The sequence below is a fragment of the Nelumbo lutea genome, chromosome 4, assembly GCF_056320005.1.
Source record: "Nelumbo lutea isolate HS-2025 chromosome 4, American lotus-T2T, whole genome shotgun sequence".
NCBI classification, from domain to species: domain Eukaryota; kingdom Viridiplantae; phylum Streptophyta; class Magnoliopsida; order Proteales; family Nelumbonaceae; genus Nelumbo; species Nelumbo lutea.
In genome coordinates, this window is record NC_142687.1 from 92,579,944 (window position 1) to 92,599,407 (window position 19,464).

Sequence of the window (19,464 nt, forward strand, 5' to 3'; positions counted from 1 at the left end):
CTTTTCAACTTCTTGTGGAATTTCACCCCTTTCCATCTCCCCCCACCCTCTCATCTCCACCACTCAACCTTGTTCAAAAAATCTGGATGTGTTGACCACATATTTTCAAATCTAAAAGGTATCGGTCCATGACCTAAAGGTTCCTGCCCTATCTCAATAGGGCAATGATTGAAGGTGACTTTGGGCAAAGCTTTGACCAACAAACCTTGCTAGTGACTTTCCCAACTCTCATTAAAGGGAAATCTATCCAATTTTGAGCAAATTGGAACATCCTGGAAGTTGGACCAATTGAATTGAGCTTGTAAAAGGGGAATTTCCTTTAACTCACAACTATTAATGAGATCATTGAACTTCCTCATGCGGGTAGTGAAGGACTGATGTGAGTTGTTTGATTCATCAGTAAATCGAAATACATTGAAATCCCCCCCCCCCAAACTCATTTCTCTCTCTATAGCTGTTTGGCCTGTACATATTGGTTAATGCCCATGTGAAACCATCTTCCACCATCCTAAACTTCAAAGACACCGAAAAATAACCTATTAACTCCACGGCCTCCACAAAATCTTCTCTCCAAAAAGTGACTATACCCCCTAAAGCCCCCCAAGAAGGTGTGGAAACCCATCTTACTCCTCTACTCTTCCAAACATTTCTCACCCACCTTCTATCAATTTCAGCAAATTTGGTCTCTTGTATCATCACAATATCAGGCCTCTCTTCTAAAGAGGTCCTTAATTAGCCTTCTCTTCCTTGCGCTGCCTAAATCCCTCATGTTCCAGCTAATAATTTTCATAAGAGCAATTGTTTGAGAGCTCACCTAGAGTTTCCACCCATTACTTGGAAATCTTCCTTCTCTCCCCTCTCCCACTGAACTCGATGTTCTCTTAGATGTCTGAGATCAATCTTTCCACTTCAGTTCTTTTCTTTTTCCTCTGGCTGTTTTCTACCCCAAGCTTTCCTTGATGCTCCCTAGGCACTTTTATTTTTCCGACCTTTTTTGCATTTTCCTCCAAAGAAATTTCTTTCTTCTTGTACTCCTCGAGGAGAGCACATATTAATTCCCATATCCTCTCTAATTACTCCTCTTTCTCCTTTTTGCAAGATAAGTCCTCCTCTTCCTTTTCACAACCCTTAACCATACTGTCTCTTTCCCCTTCCTTCAGGTGCAAGAAGCATATGCCTCATGCGCTTTTTTCATGAGGCATGCTAGAGGTGTACACCCTCATGTGCCTCATGCACATCTTGTATAAAAAGATAGGAAAAAAAAAGAAAGGAAAGGAAAGGAAAGGAAAGAGAAGAAAAAAGAGAAGAGGAAAGAAAAGAAAAGTTAAGGGGAAAGAAAGTGGTTTGTATTGCCCAGAGTTATGCTCTGATACCATGTTTTCTTTCTGGAAGAGAGAACAGAGGGGGGGTAGAGGAAGAAAAGTTTTTGAGAATTTGCCCACTGTCAAAGAAGTTTCTGCACATTCCTAGGAGGCAAACTAGTCACTTGGAAGCTAGTTTGAAACAAGTTGGGAGTTGAAGTTTCAAAAATGAGTTGCTGAACTGTCTACTCAAGGTGGAGGGGATGGAGTTCGTGCAGGCAGGTCAGTGGAGGAGATCCTTGAAGATAGAAGCAAAAAATCCCCTGTTCGAAGAGATGAGAATCAAGGGGAAGGTAAGACTGAAGGTAAGGGAAGCGAAAAAGGGTACAATATTGCTGGAAGGATTAGAAGTGATTGAGTAGCTAAGAAAGTTCATAGCTGGAGCAGGTAAACAGATAAACTGGCAGGTTTTTAGTACACTAGAAGGGAGAAGATATGTTGTTGAATGTAAGAGGAATAGAAAGGGGTTCTTCATAGCCTTGACTGGATTTTTTGGGAAGGGACAGAGGCAACTGGTGTGTCTACCTACAGGAAAACAGAACCAAGGCTGGGGGGAAGTAGACTGGTTGCTCAAAGAATTCTTAGTTCAAAGAGTGGCAAATGAGAAAAAAGCCTCCATAAGGGAGGAGAAGGCTTATCTCAGTAACAGCAGGGTACAACAAGGGCCAGTGGTCATGGCAAAAACAAAAGGCCATTGCAGAATGGTGGGAGGTCTAGAGAGAGAGGAGTGGGATAGTAAGTTTGTGATACAAGCCAAGGAAAAGGTTTAATGATTGGAGGAGGGTGGTTGACTTACTGGCAACCAGGTTGAAGTTGAAGAGTGTCTTCATAGTAACCCCCTTCGATAACTGTAAAGCCATCCTAGATCCACTAGAGAATGATTTGGAAATATTAGCTATCAATGTTCAGGCTGAGTTCGGATCATTCACAGTCTTCAAATGGAATCCAACATCCAACTCCAAGGATTTTTTTGTTGAAGATGGTGTGGTGGTGCGTGTAATAGGCTTGCCATTCCATCTATGGAAACAAGAAATAGCAGAGTCTATAGCTGTGTTGTGTGGAGGAATCTTGAAAGGTGCTTTCTGGGGCGATCTCTATTCAGTAGCAATCCTACTAAGTGTGTGAAGCCAGAAGAAATTCTACGAAAGGTAGAGGTACGAACAGAGGGGAGCTTTGTCTCTGTGTGGTTAGCTTCCTCCATTGAAGCAGGGCTGTGGAAGGAGGCTCGGTTGGTAGGAGGGGAGGAGGAAGAAGAAGCACTACGTGGACTAGTGAGATTGGGTAATTCAAATGGGAAGGGATGTTTCACTAAAAAGGGCCAACATATTCTGGGAAGCCAAAAAGCTTTGGAGCAGTTGGAAGGTCAAACCTGGAGAAAGCAAGAAGAGGGTATGACAAATGGCAGATCCTTGGGAAAAAGACAAAAAGCTTCTACTGTCGAAAGGGAGAAGGCTGAACCAGCAATCTCAGACAGGGAAGGTTGCTGGTTCGACCATTAAAACAGGGGGGCGTGACTCTTTAAGTGGTCACATGGGACGAAAAGAAGGGCCCAATCAAGTGGATCCCTATTATGGTGGGCCGGAGAAAGCTTTTCAATTAAAGGACTTAAAGTTGGGCTCCTATAGTCTTGAGCCCAAGGCCCATTATAAGACAGATGGGTCGAGGGACTTGTTAAGTAAGCACGTGACTAGGAGGAGGGATGAGTTGATAGATGAGATAAAGCATCTATCTTCTTCAACCCCAAACCCTTCCTCTTGACCGAACAGTTCAGGGGCAAAAAAGTCTCAAGACTCGTAGTCTCGAGGCTCTCTACAGTGGGTCCCATCCAACCTGGCGAACTGTCTCTCACCAAATAGGCACAACCCGAGATACATGAAGCCTAGTGATGAGAACAGAACAGGGCTTGAAGATTGGTTGAGTGAACAAAACAGTAACAACGATTCTGATAGAGACGAAACGCTAAGTCTGGGAAGTTTGTCTTTGAAAAGCAACAATGATCTTCTTGAAACAAAAAGTTTGCATACAGAGTTGTTCTTAGAGGAAGAGACTGAAGAGGCAGGTGGCGGGAAGACTAGGAATGGTGAAGAAATTGGTTCTAAAACTGTGAAAACTCCTCCCTTCGTCGAGGGAGCTGACCCTGAGTCTAATGAATTACAGGATGTTGATGGAGAGGGGCAAGAATCGGCCGTGAGGATGGATGCGGGTATTCCAGTGTCGGAAACACAGAGAAAGGTTTTCCAAGCGGGTAGGTCGTCAGGAAGTGATTCTTTCACCATGTCTACTTCCCAACCTTGTCCAAAAAGGGGAAAGGCCTTAAAACCATGTGCCGCTTATCAGCAAGTCATTTTCAGTGATTCTAGTCCTACCCCTGTTCTAGCAGGTATGGGTGTCAATTCTGTTTTAGGTACTGACTTGTTTGCTATGCCTGTAACAAATATCCCAGCTTCCCATCCAGGAGTTTCTGATGCAAGAGAGCGGGTGATAGTGGAAGGAGGAGAGAGGGTGTTGGAAGTAGTAAGGGGGAGGCGGATAGAATTTGGGAGTTGATCTGTACAATGATGGAGGAACAAAATAAAAAGGAAGGACTCGTAGAAAGATGTTGTAGCAAAAATAAGTGCGAGAAGGGTAAAATTCTTTCTCAAACATTGGCTGGAAAGGATGGAGAAATTGGGAAGGGGGGAAAAGAGGAACAAATAAGAAAAAAAAATCTGAAGTGGAAAGGCTAATCTCAGACATTGAGGGGGATTTAGAATTCAGTGGTAGAGGGGATAGGAGGAAGGGCCTAAAATGACGAGAATATGGCCTCTTATTGGGTCCTTTGCTATTTTGTATCGATGAAAATTATTAGCTGGAATGTAAGAGGGTTAGGGAGTGCAAGGAAGAGAAGGGCGATCAAAGACCTACTCCGAAGGGAAAAACCTGATTTGTGTTGTTACAAGAATCCAAACTAATGGAATTAGATGGGAGATGAGTGAGGAGTTTTTGGAGGTCTAGAGGTTTAGGTTGGAGCTCGTCTCCTTCTTGGGGAGCCTCGGGGGGGATTGTAACACTATGGAGGGAGGATGTGGTGGAAGTAGTGGAAGAATTGATAGGCAAATTCTCAGTTTCCATTAAGTGCAAGAATGTAGAAAATGGGTGTGTATGGGTCTTAACCAATGTTTATGGCCCTAATTCCTATAGAGAGAGGAATGAGATGTGGGAGGAACTATATGCAATTAAGGGGCTATGGGATGGTCCTTGGTGCCTGGGCGGGGATTTTAACGTCATTAGATTCTCTAATGAAACCAGTAATCCCCAAAAGGTAATCTCAACAAGCATGAGGAAATTTAATGGTTTTATTGAAGATTGTGAACTGAAGGAAATACCTCTGCTGCAAGCCAGTTACACTTGGTCCAACCTTCAGGAAACCCCTTTGTGCTCGAAGTTGGATAGATTCCTTTTTAACCTTGCCTGGGAGAATAGTTTGGAAAACTTGGTTGCTAGGGCATTACCCAGGCTCACCTCCGATCACTGTCCTATCCAAATAGTAACTGAAAAGGAGTTGGAAGAAGTGTTTTCTTCCATGATTTGGTCAATGGGAGACAAAGAAAGAATTTTGTGACCAAGCTAGAGATAGGAGAGGAGGTGATTACCAACCGGGATGACATAGCCAGAAAATTTGTGGACCACTTCAAATCGATTTATAGAAGGCCTTTGAGTGAGAGAACAGTTATGGAAAGGGTGGATTGGCCAAGGATTGATGAAGGAGTGGCAAGGTGGCTGGAAAGGGATTTCGAGGAAGAAGAGATTAAGAAAGTTGTCTTTCTAATGGATAGATCCAAGGCTCTAGGTCCAAATGGCTTTACAATGGGTTTTTATCAAGACTGTTGGGAGGTGTTGAAAGAGGATCTAGTTGAAGTCTTTAAGGAATTTGCAGACAATCACACTATAAGCCCTGGAATTAATGCCACCTTTTTGGCCTTGATGCCTAAGAAGAATGATGCCAACCACCCAAAAGATTATAGGCCTATTAGTCTGGTGACAAGCATCTATAAAATTCTTGCTAAAGTGCTCTCATTGAGAATCAAAACAGTCCTCCCTACCATCATTAGTGAAACTCAGGGGCTTTCATTCAAGGGCGACAAATAACAGATCAGATCTTAATTGCGAATGAGTGTGTGGAGGAAATGAATAGGTCTAGTAGGAAAGGATTCATTTGTAAATTGGTTCTTGAAAAGGCCTATGATTTGGTGGACCGGAGTTTCTATTAGAGATTATGCGGAATGGTGATTTTGGGGACAAGTGACATAGTTGGATCTTTGGGTGTATCAGTACTTGTCACTACTCTATTCTGGTAAATGGTACAGTGAGGGATTTTTTTCCAGCTTGCAGGGGGTTTCAGGCAAGGGTATCCACTTTCACCATTCCTTTTTACCTTAGTAGCTGATGTGATTAGTAGGATCATTACTAAGGCTGACAGCGAAGATGCCATCAGGGGTTGGAGAATAGGGAGACACCAAGTCCCCGTCACCCACCTTCAGTTTGCAAACGACCTAATGATTTTTTGTGAAGAAGGTCTTAGTGAAAAGGTAGCAAACCTAAAGGAGCTAATAAAAGGATTTGAAAGTGTCTCTAATTTGAGAATAAATCTGGAAAAGAGTTGCGTAGCAGGTATAAATTTGGAGGTAGGGGAGGTCGAGGCTATTGCGGAATGTCTTGAGTGTTCCACCTCTGCTTGGCCTATGTCATATTTAGGGCTTCCTTTAGGGGCAAATCCTAGGGAGAGTAGATTTTGGACCCCAGTGTTAGAAAAATTTGAGAAGAGATTAGTCTCTTGGAAGAGGAACTATATCTCTTTAGGAGGAAGAATTACTCTAATAAGAGCTACCTTGGCTAACTTACCTACCTATTATTTGTTTGTCTTTAGGATACCAGTTAGGGAAGCTAGGAAGTTGGAGAAGTTGATGAGAGACTTCTTATGGGAGCCGGGACAAGAGAAAAAGGATCACTCGGTTAATTGGGAAATTGTGTGTAGAAGTAAAGAAGAGGGGGGTTTGGGAATTGGGAGGGTAAATAGAAAGAATCAAGCTTTGTTAGGGAAATGGTTGTGGAGATGGCCTTTGGAAAGAGAGATTGTGGCATGAGGTGGTGGGAAGCATTCATGGGAGGTCAGAGAATGGATGGGATGCTGGTGTATTGAGGCAAGCTAACCTAGCAACACCTTGGAAGGCTATTCACAACACCCTTCCTCAATTCCTCAATTTTATCGGGTATGAAGTTTGTTCTGGCAACTCTATCCTTTTTTGGGAGGATATTTGGGTAGGAGACTCACCGTTAAAGGATTTGTTCCCCTCACTTTTTTCTATTTCTTTGTACAAAAAAGAGGTGGTCTCAAAATTTGTCTCACCCTTGGGAACACCCTTAGATCCTACTTGGGATTTTGGTTTTCGTAGAGGACTTAGGGATGCTGAAATTGAGTCTCTTTCTTTTTTGCTTGAGTGTCTTAATCAGGTTTGTTTGGATCCCTCCAAGCCAGATAAGAGGGTTTGGACTCCTAGACCCAATGGAACTTTCACTTGTGCTTCTTTTTTCAAGTCCATCTCTCAACTTTCTACTCACCAACCCTTTCGGTCAAAAGAAATTTGGTGTAGGCCAGTCCTCCCAAAAATTATGGCTTTTTGTTGAGAAGTTTTCCATGGAAAAGTAAACACTTTAGACAACCTACAAAAGAGAAGACCTTTCCTCTGTATTTCTCCTAATTGGTGTATCCTCTGTAGAGCTCACGGTGAGGATTGTTACCATCTATTAGTATCTTGTCTCTTTTCTGCAGACCTTTGGGCTTGGCTACTTTCGTTGTTTGGGGGTAGTTGGAGTCTACCAGCAGAAGTTCACATGCTCTTCAACCACTCTACCTTTTATTGGCCTACAAAAATAGGGAGAATTATGTGGAGATGTGCTCGTGTTGCCTTGACTTGGACTCTTTGGGAAGAAAGGAATCTCGGAATTTTTCAAGATAAGGAAAGGAACAGCCAAGATTTGAAAGACTGTGTTAAACAGGGCAATACATTGGCTGAAGACCTTGGAAATCTTTCGTCAGTTCTCCTTTAATGACATTTGGAGAAATTGGTTAGCAGTAGCAAGGTGCTCATCTTTAAAGGCCAAATCAATTACAAGCTGGTCTCCTCCACCCGAATGCTCAATTAAGTTGAACTTTGATGGAAGTAGCATGGGTAATCTAGGATTATCCGGAATGGGGAGGTGCTTTGAGAAATGAGAAGGGAGAGATTTTGTTGCTCTACTCAGGTCCTTTGGGAATTGGGAATTCCATCAGGGCAAAACTTTTAGTTGTTGTACAAGGGGTCCAATTTGCAAACCAGCTGGGGGTACAACAACTAATAATCGAGGGGGATTCCAAAGTGGTGGTGGGTTGGTTGAAAATTTCTAAAGAGGCTATGTGGCAATACAAGAATGAAATGAAGAAATTTAGTTGGTTGACAAGGAATATGTTGGTCATTGTACAGTGGGTGAGGAGATCAGCAAATACCTTGTCAGATGTGTTAGATAAGCAAGGGTTAAATAGGGAAGAATTATTTTGGGCTCAGTTGTGATTCTTGTTTTTCTTTCCTAGTTTACTTGTAAGTTTCAAGGAGGGGCTGCAGCTCGCGCCTTTCACTGGGATGATGTATGAACTCACTCTAATTTGCTTCTGAATCAATAAACTTACTATTATTCATCAAAAAAAAAAAGAAAGTGGTTTGCCCCTTCGCTCGCTCGCCTCTACTTCGACAAGAACCCCCTCCCCCCTTTCAACTATTGTTATGCATCTTTATTCTTCTTAATATAAAAGATTTTTATTAAAAATAAAGAAAAAATGAGATCCCCCCTTCCTCTTCATCCTCCTCCTAACCCCCCTCCTCTCAAGGAGGCTTACACCTCCTTGTGTTCGGGAGGCTTACGCCTCTTGCATTCTAAACTACGCCTCACGCCTCTAGGTAGTGGAACACCTCACGTGACGCCTCCACGTTTTAAAACATTGGTTCAGAGTTTTCAACCATTAATTCCTCTTGCTTCTCATACTCCTCAAGAAAATCGCAGATTTGACCCCAGATTCTCTCTAATTCCTCCTGCCTCTTTTCCAATGGTAAAACTCCTCCTCCCCCTACGCAACCACTTCCCACTATCTTAGAGATTCCTCCAGTGGTCATTCCTTCAAGTTGGGACACTGGAATACCTGTTCCAGGCAAAGAGCCCTCATTAGTACCCAAAATTGAATTGATAAACATACCTGGCCCAAAGGGTGAGGACTGAAAGGATAGAGGAACTGAGGTTCCAGAGATTGGAATTGGGTCTAGGCCCAATCCTTTTACCTGAGGGAGCTGTGGAAGTGAACCAGGATCTATTGATACTGTGTTGAACATGGCATCCGAGTTCACCTTAGAGTGTTTTCCCCTATCCGCTGACTGTGTTCAAAAGTCGGAGTGATTCCTGTTCCTCTAATTCATTGGTGCAAAAGGTCTGCACTTCTGGATAGGGATCACTTGTTGTTGGGTTGGGTGTTCCCTGCAAATCCTCTGTAACTTCTGCTAATTTCACTGCATCTCTTGGTGACATATGAACTTGAGAAAAGTTCCCCTGAACCTTCTGCTAAGGGATCACACACAGCATCCTCTAAGAACAACAGCTCTGTGCTTAGACTATTCTCTTCAAAGAAATCCTTCGACTGCTGCAAATCCACACTTCCCAGACTAACAGTATTCTCAGTTTCAGAGTCAGATATTACTTCTTCCGCCGTTGAGAAATCCGGCTCAATCTTTTCAAACTCACTGCACTTAATACTGCATGGGTTACGTCGATCTGCCGAGAGTCCTTTGAGTTTTTTGGTTGGAATCCACTGGAGAGAACTGCCGTTCTAAGAAGGCTCTCGATCGAGGCTTTGCATTTTTGAGGACGATGATGGATGGCTGATACCATCTGGTAAAGACTATCTCTTCCTCACGTGAGGCTTTAATATATCATGTGCCTTCGGTGCAGATGGGCCTTCTACACCCGGCCCATTAATCAACCCAGAAATCTTGGTCCAGCTCCAATCTCAGGAGCAATGGGTCTTGGCAGTGCATTAGACCCAGAGGTCTCATCTTGGGCCAGCACGTGATCCTTAAGTTAGCCCCTCCTTTGGTTTGACCCCGCGGTTCGCTCCTTTTCAATACCAACCCATCCGTTTTATTCTTCCTGCTCCCTTCTTTTACCATTGAGCTGTTTAAACCATTCAAAACCCCTCTTTTGGCACCACCCATAGTCACTTGAGCATAGGTCCTTGTAGGTGCCAGTCTAGTTTCTTCAGCCACACGTCTTTCATTTGCCATATTTCCATTAACTTTTGAATAGCCTATAAGGTTTGTTTATCCATTTTTGTGTAATCTCTGTCCAACCACTGATTCTCTATTCCCAAATTTCCATGTAAATCTGTGTTTCCACCCTCTCATCTTCTTCCTTTCTCCCCTCCTTCCACAATGCCACTTCAATGGAGGAAACCAACCACACTGAGATAAACATTTCATCCACATAGAAAGTCACTTTCCTGGGGATCTCTTCTGGTTTAAGTCCACTCAAGAGAAGTGCTCCTTATCGAAGGTCCCCCCAAAATTCCCCATCAAGACAAGCTCCACATAAGACTGCAATGGAGGCTGCAACCTCATAGGTCCAAAGATGGAAAGACAGCCCAATTACCCTAACTACCATCCCATCTTCAACTGAAAAAATTTTAGATTTTGAGGATGGAGTCCACTTGAAAACTCGGAATTGTACTTTCTACCACATTGTTAAGAGGGTCGAGCACTGCTTTAATGCTATCAAAGGGGGTTAGTATGAAAGTGTTTTTAAGTTTTAACTTACACTGCACAAGATTAGCAACTTCCTTCCAATCGGAGACTGGTCTCTTGGCTTCAACAACTAGCATGCTTTCCCAATAATCTTTCCTCCTGATAATAGTGACAGTGGGGTTGGTTGTTCTGTGCGCCATGGCTGGGATGTCCTGTATAAGGCCCAGAAAATCAAGAGGGGTGTCTGCTGCTTCAACTTCTTTAACCTCCTGATTTCCTATCTTCCAGTGGCTGAAATCTCTGGAAATATTCACAGATTACACTGTGGATGACATGTTGAGGAAGTGGGGTGAAATTGCAAGTTGCACGCAGACCAAGTCAGTAATGAGTGTGGCTTGGACCCCCCCCCCCTCACCTAGTGGTTTCTTGAAATAAAACTTTGATGGATGCAGTAGGGGAAACCCGGGACAATCAGGGATCGGGGGTGTTTTTAGAGATGAAAATGAGGTCATCTCTGCTATGTTCTCAGGCCCAATTGGCGTGGGTGACTCCCTTAGAGCTGAGATATGTGCAGTTATGGAAGGAGCCCGGAAAGCTAAGGAATTGAACATCAAGAAACTTATAATTGAAGGGGATTCAGAGGTGGTGATAGGGTGGCTGACCAAAGAACAAAATGATCTTTGGAAGTATAACAATGAGAAGAGGAAATTCAAATGGCTGGTGCGGGAGATGGAAATTAAGACATGTTGGATTAAGAGATCAGCTAATTCCCTAGCTGACGGTTTAGAAAAATAAGGGGCAGAAAGGGATTCCTTGTTTTGGGCTAAGTTGTAATGTTAGTGTCCTTGTATCTTTGTATTTTCTTCTTTCCTTTCTTGAAGTTCTTTGTGACTCTTGGAAGATAAGTGTGTTTGTCTTCCACTTCTAAATTTTCTACTGATGAATTAATGAAAGTGTTATTGATCAAAAAAAAGAATAGCATTCAACTCTGCTGCTACCCTTTGCCATCCTTGACCCTTTTTACCTTCAGGAAAGCACACCATTTGTTCCGTCCCTTTGGCAAAAACCTCAGAAAGGGCAATGAAGGATCCTCTTGTATTTCTCTTGCACTCCAGTACATACCTTCTCGCTGTCAAAGTGAGATTTTCTTTCCAGCTTGGTCTCTTTCCTTTTGCTGCGGCCTCGACCATAAAGTCCTTGAGCCATTCCACCATATCTGGACCTTCTATCAAAACTGTTGCCAACTTCATCTCCCTTACCTTCAAACTGAGGCTCCCCTTGACTCTCATCTCCTCAAGCAGAAAGTCCTTAGCCTCCACTTTCAGAGATTTTCTCCAACTTGAGAATGTCACGAAGTTTACTTCTCCACCTTCGTTGCCTGCTCCACTCACAGCCCTCATTCAAGGCTTGAAAGTTGATTAGTCCATTGCTAAATACATTATTGTACATTTTATCATTATTTTTTCACAATCTGATAAACTTAACATTTACCATTTAAAAAAAAAGTATTTCCTATTTTCTTGCCAAAAGAAAAAGATGTTTGGGCTCTGATATATTAAGTCTTTAACAGTATTTTTCATATTTCAAAGAAAAAAATGATTTGTTTTTCCCCTGCAATGCTGAAATTTCACCCCTTTGCTGTGTTGGTTCTAGGGATCAAATAAATGGAACCTTGGTTCTTAAAATCATTGGCTCAGTTTTCTATTTTTCTTTCTTTTTTTATATTGGAAATTTATTTTTTGCTGAGTAATGGCAACATATTTAGTGCCATACCATTTTGAAGATTTGAATATTTGATTGGTTTTACTGGTTTTGGAGAGCCGGACTGATGCTTTTTTTATGGAAAGAACTATTTATGTAACATTCAAAACATGGAAAGAACTATTTATGGTTGAAGCTGTCATTGCAGTCATAAGTTCTTTTTTTTTTTAAATCCATAGTCCATAATTATGCAGGATATGGAAAGTTGGTTTTGTTTTTTTCATTTTCATTTCTGTATTCAAATTAAGTGTTTCCACCTTTTTTTCTCTATGTTGGCTTGTTATATGTTACTAAAATCATGTGTTTTCCACTAATGAAACATTTCCTGTTATATATATATATATATATATATATATTACAGAAGTCATTTGGCTAACATGGTGGATATGTTCCTGCCTTTGAAGGGAGTAAAAAAAACCTTGGTATTGCGGGAGATTCCAGAAGATGAAGTAAAAGGTTTGCTGTCTAAAAAGGAGTCGTTGGCAGCTTGTGACATAGCATTATTTGTCCATGATAGGTGACTCTTATCTGGTCTGGTTATTGGATTTATTTGTTCTTTACTGCTGACTGTAATATGTGACTCATGTTCCAACTATATGGAGTCATCTGCATGAATCCTGTTTCGCTATTCTGTTCTGTTTTATGCCATATGCAGTGTTAAACTATGAGAATAATCTGTTTTGGGAGGAAAAAGTTAGGTGTAATTGTATTGCTGAGAAAAATGAAGAATCAATTATTTTACTAATAAATAATGTGGAATTTAATGTACTGTTTTCTTAAAGGGCAAATTGATGAGACTCGGTGTTTGATTACACTTTTCAGACGTATGAAGTCTGAAGATTTTGCTTTTCAGATGCCAGTGGCATTTGGGTTAAGGTCCGGTTAGAGGTCTGATTAGGGGACCTGGTTTCGTGTCTTAGTAGTAGTAGTAGTAGTAGTAGTAGTAGTAGTAGTAATAATAATAATAATAATAATAATTTATTTAATATTGTTTACTACTAATAATAAATCAATATTTTTATTATTATTTAATAAATATTATTTCTCTATTTAAATAAATAATAATATTTAGTATTAATACTTATATAGTAATAAGAATATTTCATAATATATTTATTAGTAATAATTTAAATATTTTTTATTTATTATTAGTTAATAATAAATAAATATCATTTAGTTAAATAATAAATAAATATTTATTTCAAAAAATGTAATATTTGTTTATTAATAGAATACTATTTTTATTTAGTATTATTTTTATTATTTATAATATTATCAGCCAGTCGATTTCTAAGGGTAAAATAGTAAACTTCACAATTTCAGATGTTGGAGAATTGCTCCAACACAAATGATCTTATCCTTTCAGAACCTCTGAAAATCTGAAAATCATTTCTTCTTTTCAGTTTTCAGACCTGAATAATATCTTTTTAAATTTTCAGATTTATCAAACGCCACCTCAATAATAATTACTAAATCGAGTGGGTAAAGTAAGCTAATTATATGTACGTGTATGTGTGTGTGCCACCCATTTTTGCGTGCATGCATCCTTCTTCTGACTTGACAAGACACTTGAGAGTTGAGACATTTGCACCAATGATATATTTCTCAATAGTGTAATTGGACTTAGTTTCGATGACAAACTTTATTTTGCTTCCTTTATTTTAATTTCCCTTGGTGATAACAGTTTCTTTTCCTATAATCACATTGTCCTCTTATTTTGTTAGTAATAACCTACAATGTTGTCTGCAATTTTAGTTCTGATGAAGCTTCTTGGAGGAGAGCTACAGAATTACTTGTGGATGTTGCTAGCCATGGAGAGGATAGTGGCTTTGAAGTGCCTTGCCTTATTGTTGCAGCTAAAGACGACCTTCATCCATATCCAATGGCTATACAAGATTCTACAAGGGTATTTAATTTGTCATGGATGTCTTTGTTCTTCCGAATTCAGATCTGTAATGATGAGAAAATGAGATCCCCTATTCAGCATGCTTACATTTTGACTATGTATTGTTCTTTGCAAAAAAAAAAAAATTCATGTTTTTCCATAGTTATTCTTTTATCATCCACATGACAAAAGGTTATCAAGTTTGTTAAGAACCCTGATTTTCAAGATCTTAGCATTATAGAACAAATAATAGTTACACCAGCTCGTTGGCATACATTCATGCAGGTGTTGTGGGTGGTCATAAGGATAGATTACTGATTTTTGGATTTTCTTTCATTTAATTATTTTTCTATCCCCTTTGTTTCCCAGCGTCTGATGCCTTGTCATTTGCTTTTGGTTTTACCTTTGCTTTTCCATTTTTTTTTTGGTTCTCTTCGTTTTGAACTGACTATTAAGTCTCTGTGGCTATAATATTTACCTTTGCTTATTAAATTGTTATTGCCTGAAACCGCATTGCTATGACAATTAGTTTTGGAAGATATAGTTACCTAGAATCTCTAATAATTGTCTTTGATTGTGATTCTGTTATTATAGGTTAGCCAAGACTTGGGAATAGAAGCGCCCATCCCAGTTAGCATGAAGTTAGGAGATTTTAATAGTATATTCCGCAGGATTATTAGTGCGGCGGAGCACCCACATTTGAGCATTCCAGAGACTGAAGCTGGCAGAAACCGCAAGCACTATCATCAGCTTGTTAATCGCTCTCTCATGTTTGTCTCAGGTTTGTTGGTTTATGGTTTAAGAAAAAAATAATAATCTTGTCATTGGGATATTATCAGTTGGATATCTTAGAACGTATCCAAAATGATTTGGATTGTTTTCGGGTTTTAGAAAGATAGTTTCATTTCCACATTTTTCAAATTTTCTGAAGAGCTTCTGCAATGTTTCATACACCTTGCCATAATTTTTCCCTCTTTATCATCTTGGTGCTTTTTGGAAGGGTAGATTATTTGTTTGGATTTGTAGTATTTTGTAACTTTTTTAACATTATATATATATATATATATATATATATATAGAGAGAGAGAGAGAGAGAGAGAGATTTTGCAGCAATGCTTTTGTGCAATGAACTTGAGTCTACCCAATATTGAAAGCTTTAGGCTCTTTGAAGCCTTGTTATTAACAGAAGAAAAGAGAGCTTATTCTTTGTTATTTCTTACTAAAGCTCCATCTAGAACTTCCTTACTGCACCCCCCATCCCACAAAATAATTTGAGTTTTTATGATGATGGGGGGCATCTTATCGCTTAGTCTCCTAGGCATGGATTTTTTTATGTAAAAAGCATAGATCCTAGGGTAGTCCCCTAGGTACCATAACCATATTTCCTTAATAATTATTCATAATTTTCATATGAAAAGTATAAAGTTCATGTTAAAGTATGGAAAATCAACATATTCATGAGAAGAAAAAGAAGGAAAAGAAAATTCAAAAAATATTGGGGCTGAACCCTTATTTTTGTTATAGGAAAAGAAGAAAAGAAAAGAAAAAGAAGTACAGCATTTAGCAATGTTTGTGCTGATTAAACCCTAACAAATAAGAAAATAATAAAAAGACATTAGTATATAAACACATAAAATGAATATTTTAGTTTAATAATTATAATCTCAAAAAAATAAAGAATAAAAAGTAATCTATAATAGAAAGTACAAAACTGCATGGCGATTAGGCAAGGTGAGCCTCAATGGGCGCCTTGATAACTATGTTTAAAAGAGTGAAAGTTCACTCTGTTGAAGATTAAACACTTATAAACATTAATCAGAAAAAATGTTAAACACTTGTCAAGCTAAGAATATAAAGTAGAATAAACAATAAAAAAGATTAATCACTTTTTAGGTATTTTCTGAATAGAGAGCTTGTTATGTGCAAAACATTTGGTATCAATCTTAAATGATAAAACTTGAAGGTTTATTAAGATTTTCTTTTTGAAGTAATTCATAAGTTGTTTATTAACATGATCTGGGAGTGGCCACTTTTTGCAAAAGAAACGTACTGTCAGGTCTGCATCCAGTCCATTCCTCCCAAGACCCCAGATGGCTGGGACCAACATTGGGTAATGGCCTTATTTGTAGCATGCTGCTGCTGCAATCTCTTCATGGTCCTTGCTTCCGCAGGGTGGTGGCTGGGGAGTTAAACCAAGGAATACCATAGTGACACTGACACCCAAATACCAGATTATATATTTTTCAATTTTAATATTGCATTTTTGAGCCATAACCATTTGAAACACATACTATAACCCCCATTATGTTTACCGTTTACGTTTATTTTGACCCATTTTATGTACTAGGTTCTTGGGCCCAAGTTGTTCTAAACTTGAAATGTCCTTGTAGTGTTTGTTTTGTTTTTGGTTTTGCTTTTTTGTTTATTATTTTCCCTATAATGGAACTTATTATCAGATATTTAGATGTTATCCCATTGGTTTTCTCATTAATCTCGTGGCCTTCACATGGTTTCTTCAATGGGATAATTTATATTTAGCTAGCATGATCAATTTAAGTTAGATAGTGGCAGTTGCCTTAACATGTTTGTCAACTTTGTTTTATTCGGCATTTATTCCGTCTCTTTTCCTGACAGTTTTCTGTTCAATGAAAACAGTTGGGGCTGCAGTTGCTATTGTTGGACTGGCTGCCTATCGTGTTTATGCTGCAAGGAGAAACGCCTCCAATTAAGAATTGAGCCTGTGGGCTGCTTGCTTCCGTTGCACAAGCTCGTCTACTTGATATGGTTGGTGTTGTCTAGTTTTCTTTTCCCTGCTGAGCTGTGTCTTGTTAGAAAATAGATACTCTTGGGGTGGCAGTTTGTGTACAGGTCAGGGCTCTTGCAGTTTTCGTTGCGGCAGGAGATGTAGTTTTCTTGTCAATATTTCAAATATTTTCCATTCATCCCTAGTCTTACTCTGTTTTAAGTTTTAAGCTTTTTCAACTTTCTCTATTAAATAAAGAGCCTATTTTCTAAATTATGCGTTATTACTTGACGGATATGACAATACGGGGCGAACTAGCCGTCGTAATGCTGATTCAACTTCAACCAAGGGTCGAGTCAGAGACTTAAAACTCATGCCTGATGCTATTTGGTTGGTTTTATACTTTTATACTTGCATATCTGATTGGCCTTTGGCTTTTTGCTTACATTTACGACAGATTTTCGCCTTGTGTCGGTGTTGTGGTTTGACCTACAGAGGGCTATTCGACTAGGCATCCCTCTGGAGCAAGGTTAAAAAAATCGTTACTTATCGGCCCGTATTGGGTCAGGGCCTGGTTCAGAGGGTAGCTGGGACTTAAACCGGCCCCTCTGAACCAAAAAAAAAAAAGTGAAAGTTAAAAAAAGGGCCGAGATACTGGCTGATATGTCCTACCGGCGTATCGGCCAGTATCGATAATTTGAGCCTTGCTGGTCTGGACAATTTTTGGGTGAGGGTGGCTGAGCAGAGCTCTCGCGTTCTACTTCTACCGAGTACTATGAGCACTAGAGAGTGCTTGAGTTATGTGATTGGCCTCAGCGCAGAGAAAGGGATATATATCAACTGGGCCATGTGCCATGGACTTGTGATGTTGTGATTGTGATGGGTTTAGGCGACTCTAAATCCTTTAGAGGTCATTGGACCAATATGATATGTCATGTCAGCCATTGTTTTTAAAGGCTGCTTTGAGGGGTGAGGCTTACTCGTTGAGGCTAGGCACACAGATTTTGCCTCAAGGCCTCAAATCTCAAGGTGCAAGGCATAGCTTCAGGCATAAAAATGCGTAAGCTTCAAGTATTTGTGATTATTTAGATTTAATACAAAAAAAACATATTTATGCATTTTTTTAGTTAAAAATGGAAGAAGTGCTTCAACAATTATGAGCTAAAAAAATGAAAAAACAATTAGATATATCAAGTGATTTTTCTTATTATAATAATTCTATTTTTAATTGATTTAATTTCTTTTTACTGATTTTTTTACATAGACCAAATTAACTAATTTATTTTCTTTCTTCTAAACTATTAAATGACCACACATGTAAGATGGATGATTCTTCATATGTTTGCTTTTTTCAAAATTGGTCATTTGAATTATTTAAGAACCTTTCATTTTTAAACATGAAATGTAAGTGATTATAATTGTTAGTTGGTTTATTATTATTTTGTTTAATGCTTAATTGATGAAACTTATTGCTTATAAACTTTTATTTTATCATTCTAATCTGGCTCACGCCTCATCTTTTGGGGCTACTATGCCTCAACTACACCTTTTGTCTTTTAAAACCTTGTGTGGCATAAGTGGAAAAAGGGTGGTTTCAAGTCTACAAATATCTAAGCATTCAAGTCTACAAATATAAAAAGCGAAGATCTTACATGGTGCCTTCATGGACACGTCTACATAGAGCTCAAAGGGAAATCTCCACGGACAAGCTTTTGGTTCGGATGAATAAGTTGGGTTTGAATTTTGAAATGATATGAAATCAGATCAATGTTAAGAGAATCAGACTGGGCATAGAACAGAAGGGAGAGGTTCACGAGTCAAAAGTTCGATCAAATTAGAACCTTGATGACATGACATATACATATATATACTATCGATCATATAAATTTTATATATAATATATTTTACAATTTTTAATCTGCTTAAATACGGTGGATAGATGATAAATTACTTAATTTTTAAAACAAAGTGACTAAGGTTCAAACCTTTTAATTTACATTTAGGGCTAACAAATTCTACCACAACCCACTTGACCCACCCATTTGAGTAGTGGGTCAAGATGGGTCAAATGACCCATAAGGTCAGGAAAAAAGGGTCAAGGTCGATTGGGTCAAGGGTTACAAATTGACTCTCTCTCTCCTTTACCACCCTTCTCTACTCCTCTCGCCCAGAACTTCGATTAAAGCCAATTGCCGCACTAATTTCTCAGATCTATTCGCCCAGATCATCTTCAATTAAAGCCGATTGCCGCACCGATTTCTCAAATCTATGGAAGGCGGACGTCGCAGCCTCGTTCTCTCAAATCTTAAAGATGGCTACTACACCAACTCCCCAGATCCATGAAAGGTAGGCGCCACATCAGGCACCACCCATCTTTGTTTCAGATGTTGAAGTTGGACACCACACCACCACCACACCACTCTCAAATCTCCTATTTGAATTAGCAAACACACCGCCACTCTCTTACTCACTCAGATCTCCAGATTGAAGATTCAAATATCGGAGCCCGACTTTTGGAACAATACATTGTGTTTCAGATTGATATTGTCATTGTTTCAAGGTATAATAAAAAATTCAACCATCGAAGCGGAAACAATGTAAAAAAAATTGATTTTTTTACATTGGCACAAACTAATATGAATATTATCCAATGATAAAATGCCATGAAAAAACTTTTGATTTTTTCTGACATGAATTTTTGCAGTTGCTGTTTTTTACAAAATATTTTTTGAAATTTTATCATTTTCTTGTTTTTCTAACTTTCTTTTACTTTTTTGCTATAATATATAGATTTTTTATTATTCTATCATTTTATGTATTTTGCAGTTTCTGTTTTCATCCAAATTTTATATTTTTCCGAGTTTTTTGTCTTTTCCAATTTACTTGTATTTTTTTTGCAATTTCTGATGTTTTTCT

The 19,464-nt window shown here is 39.1% G+C and overlaps 1 protein-coding gene across 2 annotated transcripts in view; it reads left to right on the plus strand.

The window, feature by feature from the left end:
- LOC148861828 (mitochondrial Rho GTPase 1-like) overlaps window positions 1-16,821 on the plus strand; it is a 57,831-nt gene extending 41,010 nt beyond the window's left edge. Inside the window, exons 12-15 of one of the 2 annotated variants that reach the window (XM_088940849.1) lie at window positions 12,325-12,437; window positions 13,676-13,826; window positions 14,400-14,586; window positions 16,461-16,821. In XM_088940849.1, the coding sequence (XP_088796975.1) occupies window positions 12,325-12,437; window positions 13,676-13,826; window positions 14,400-14,586; window positions 16,461-16,534 (525 nt within the window). In that variant the 3' untranslated portion in view covers window positions 16,535-16,821. Of the gene's footprint in view, window positions 1-12,324; window positions 12,438-13,675; window positions 13,827-14,399; window positions 14,587-16,439 lie in introns of both variants that reach the window. The other variant, XM_088940848.1, reaches the window with a different exon arrangement.
- Window positions 16,822-19,464: the final 2,643 nt, after the last annotated feature.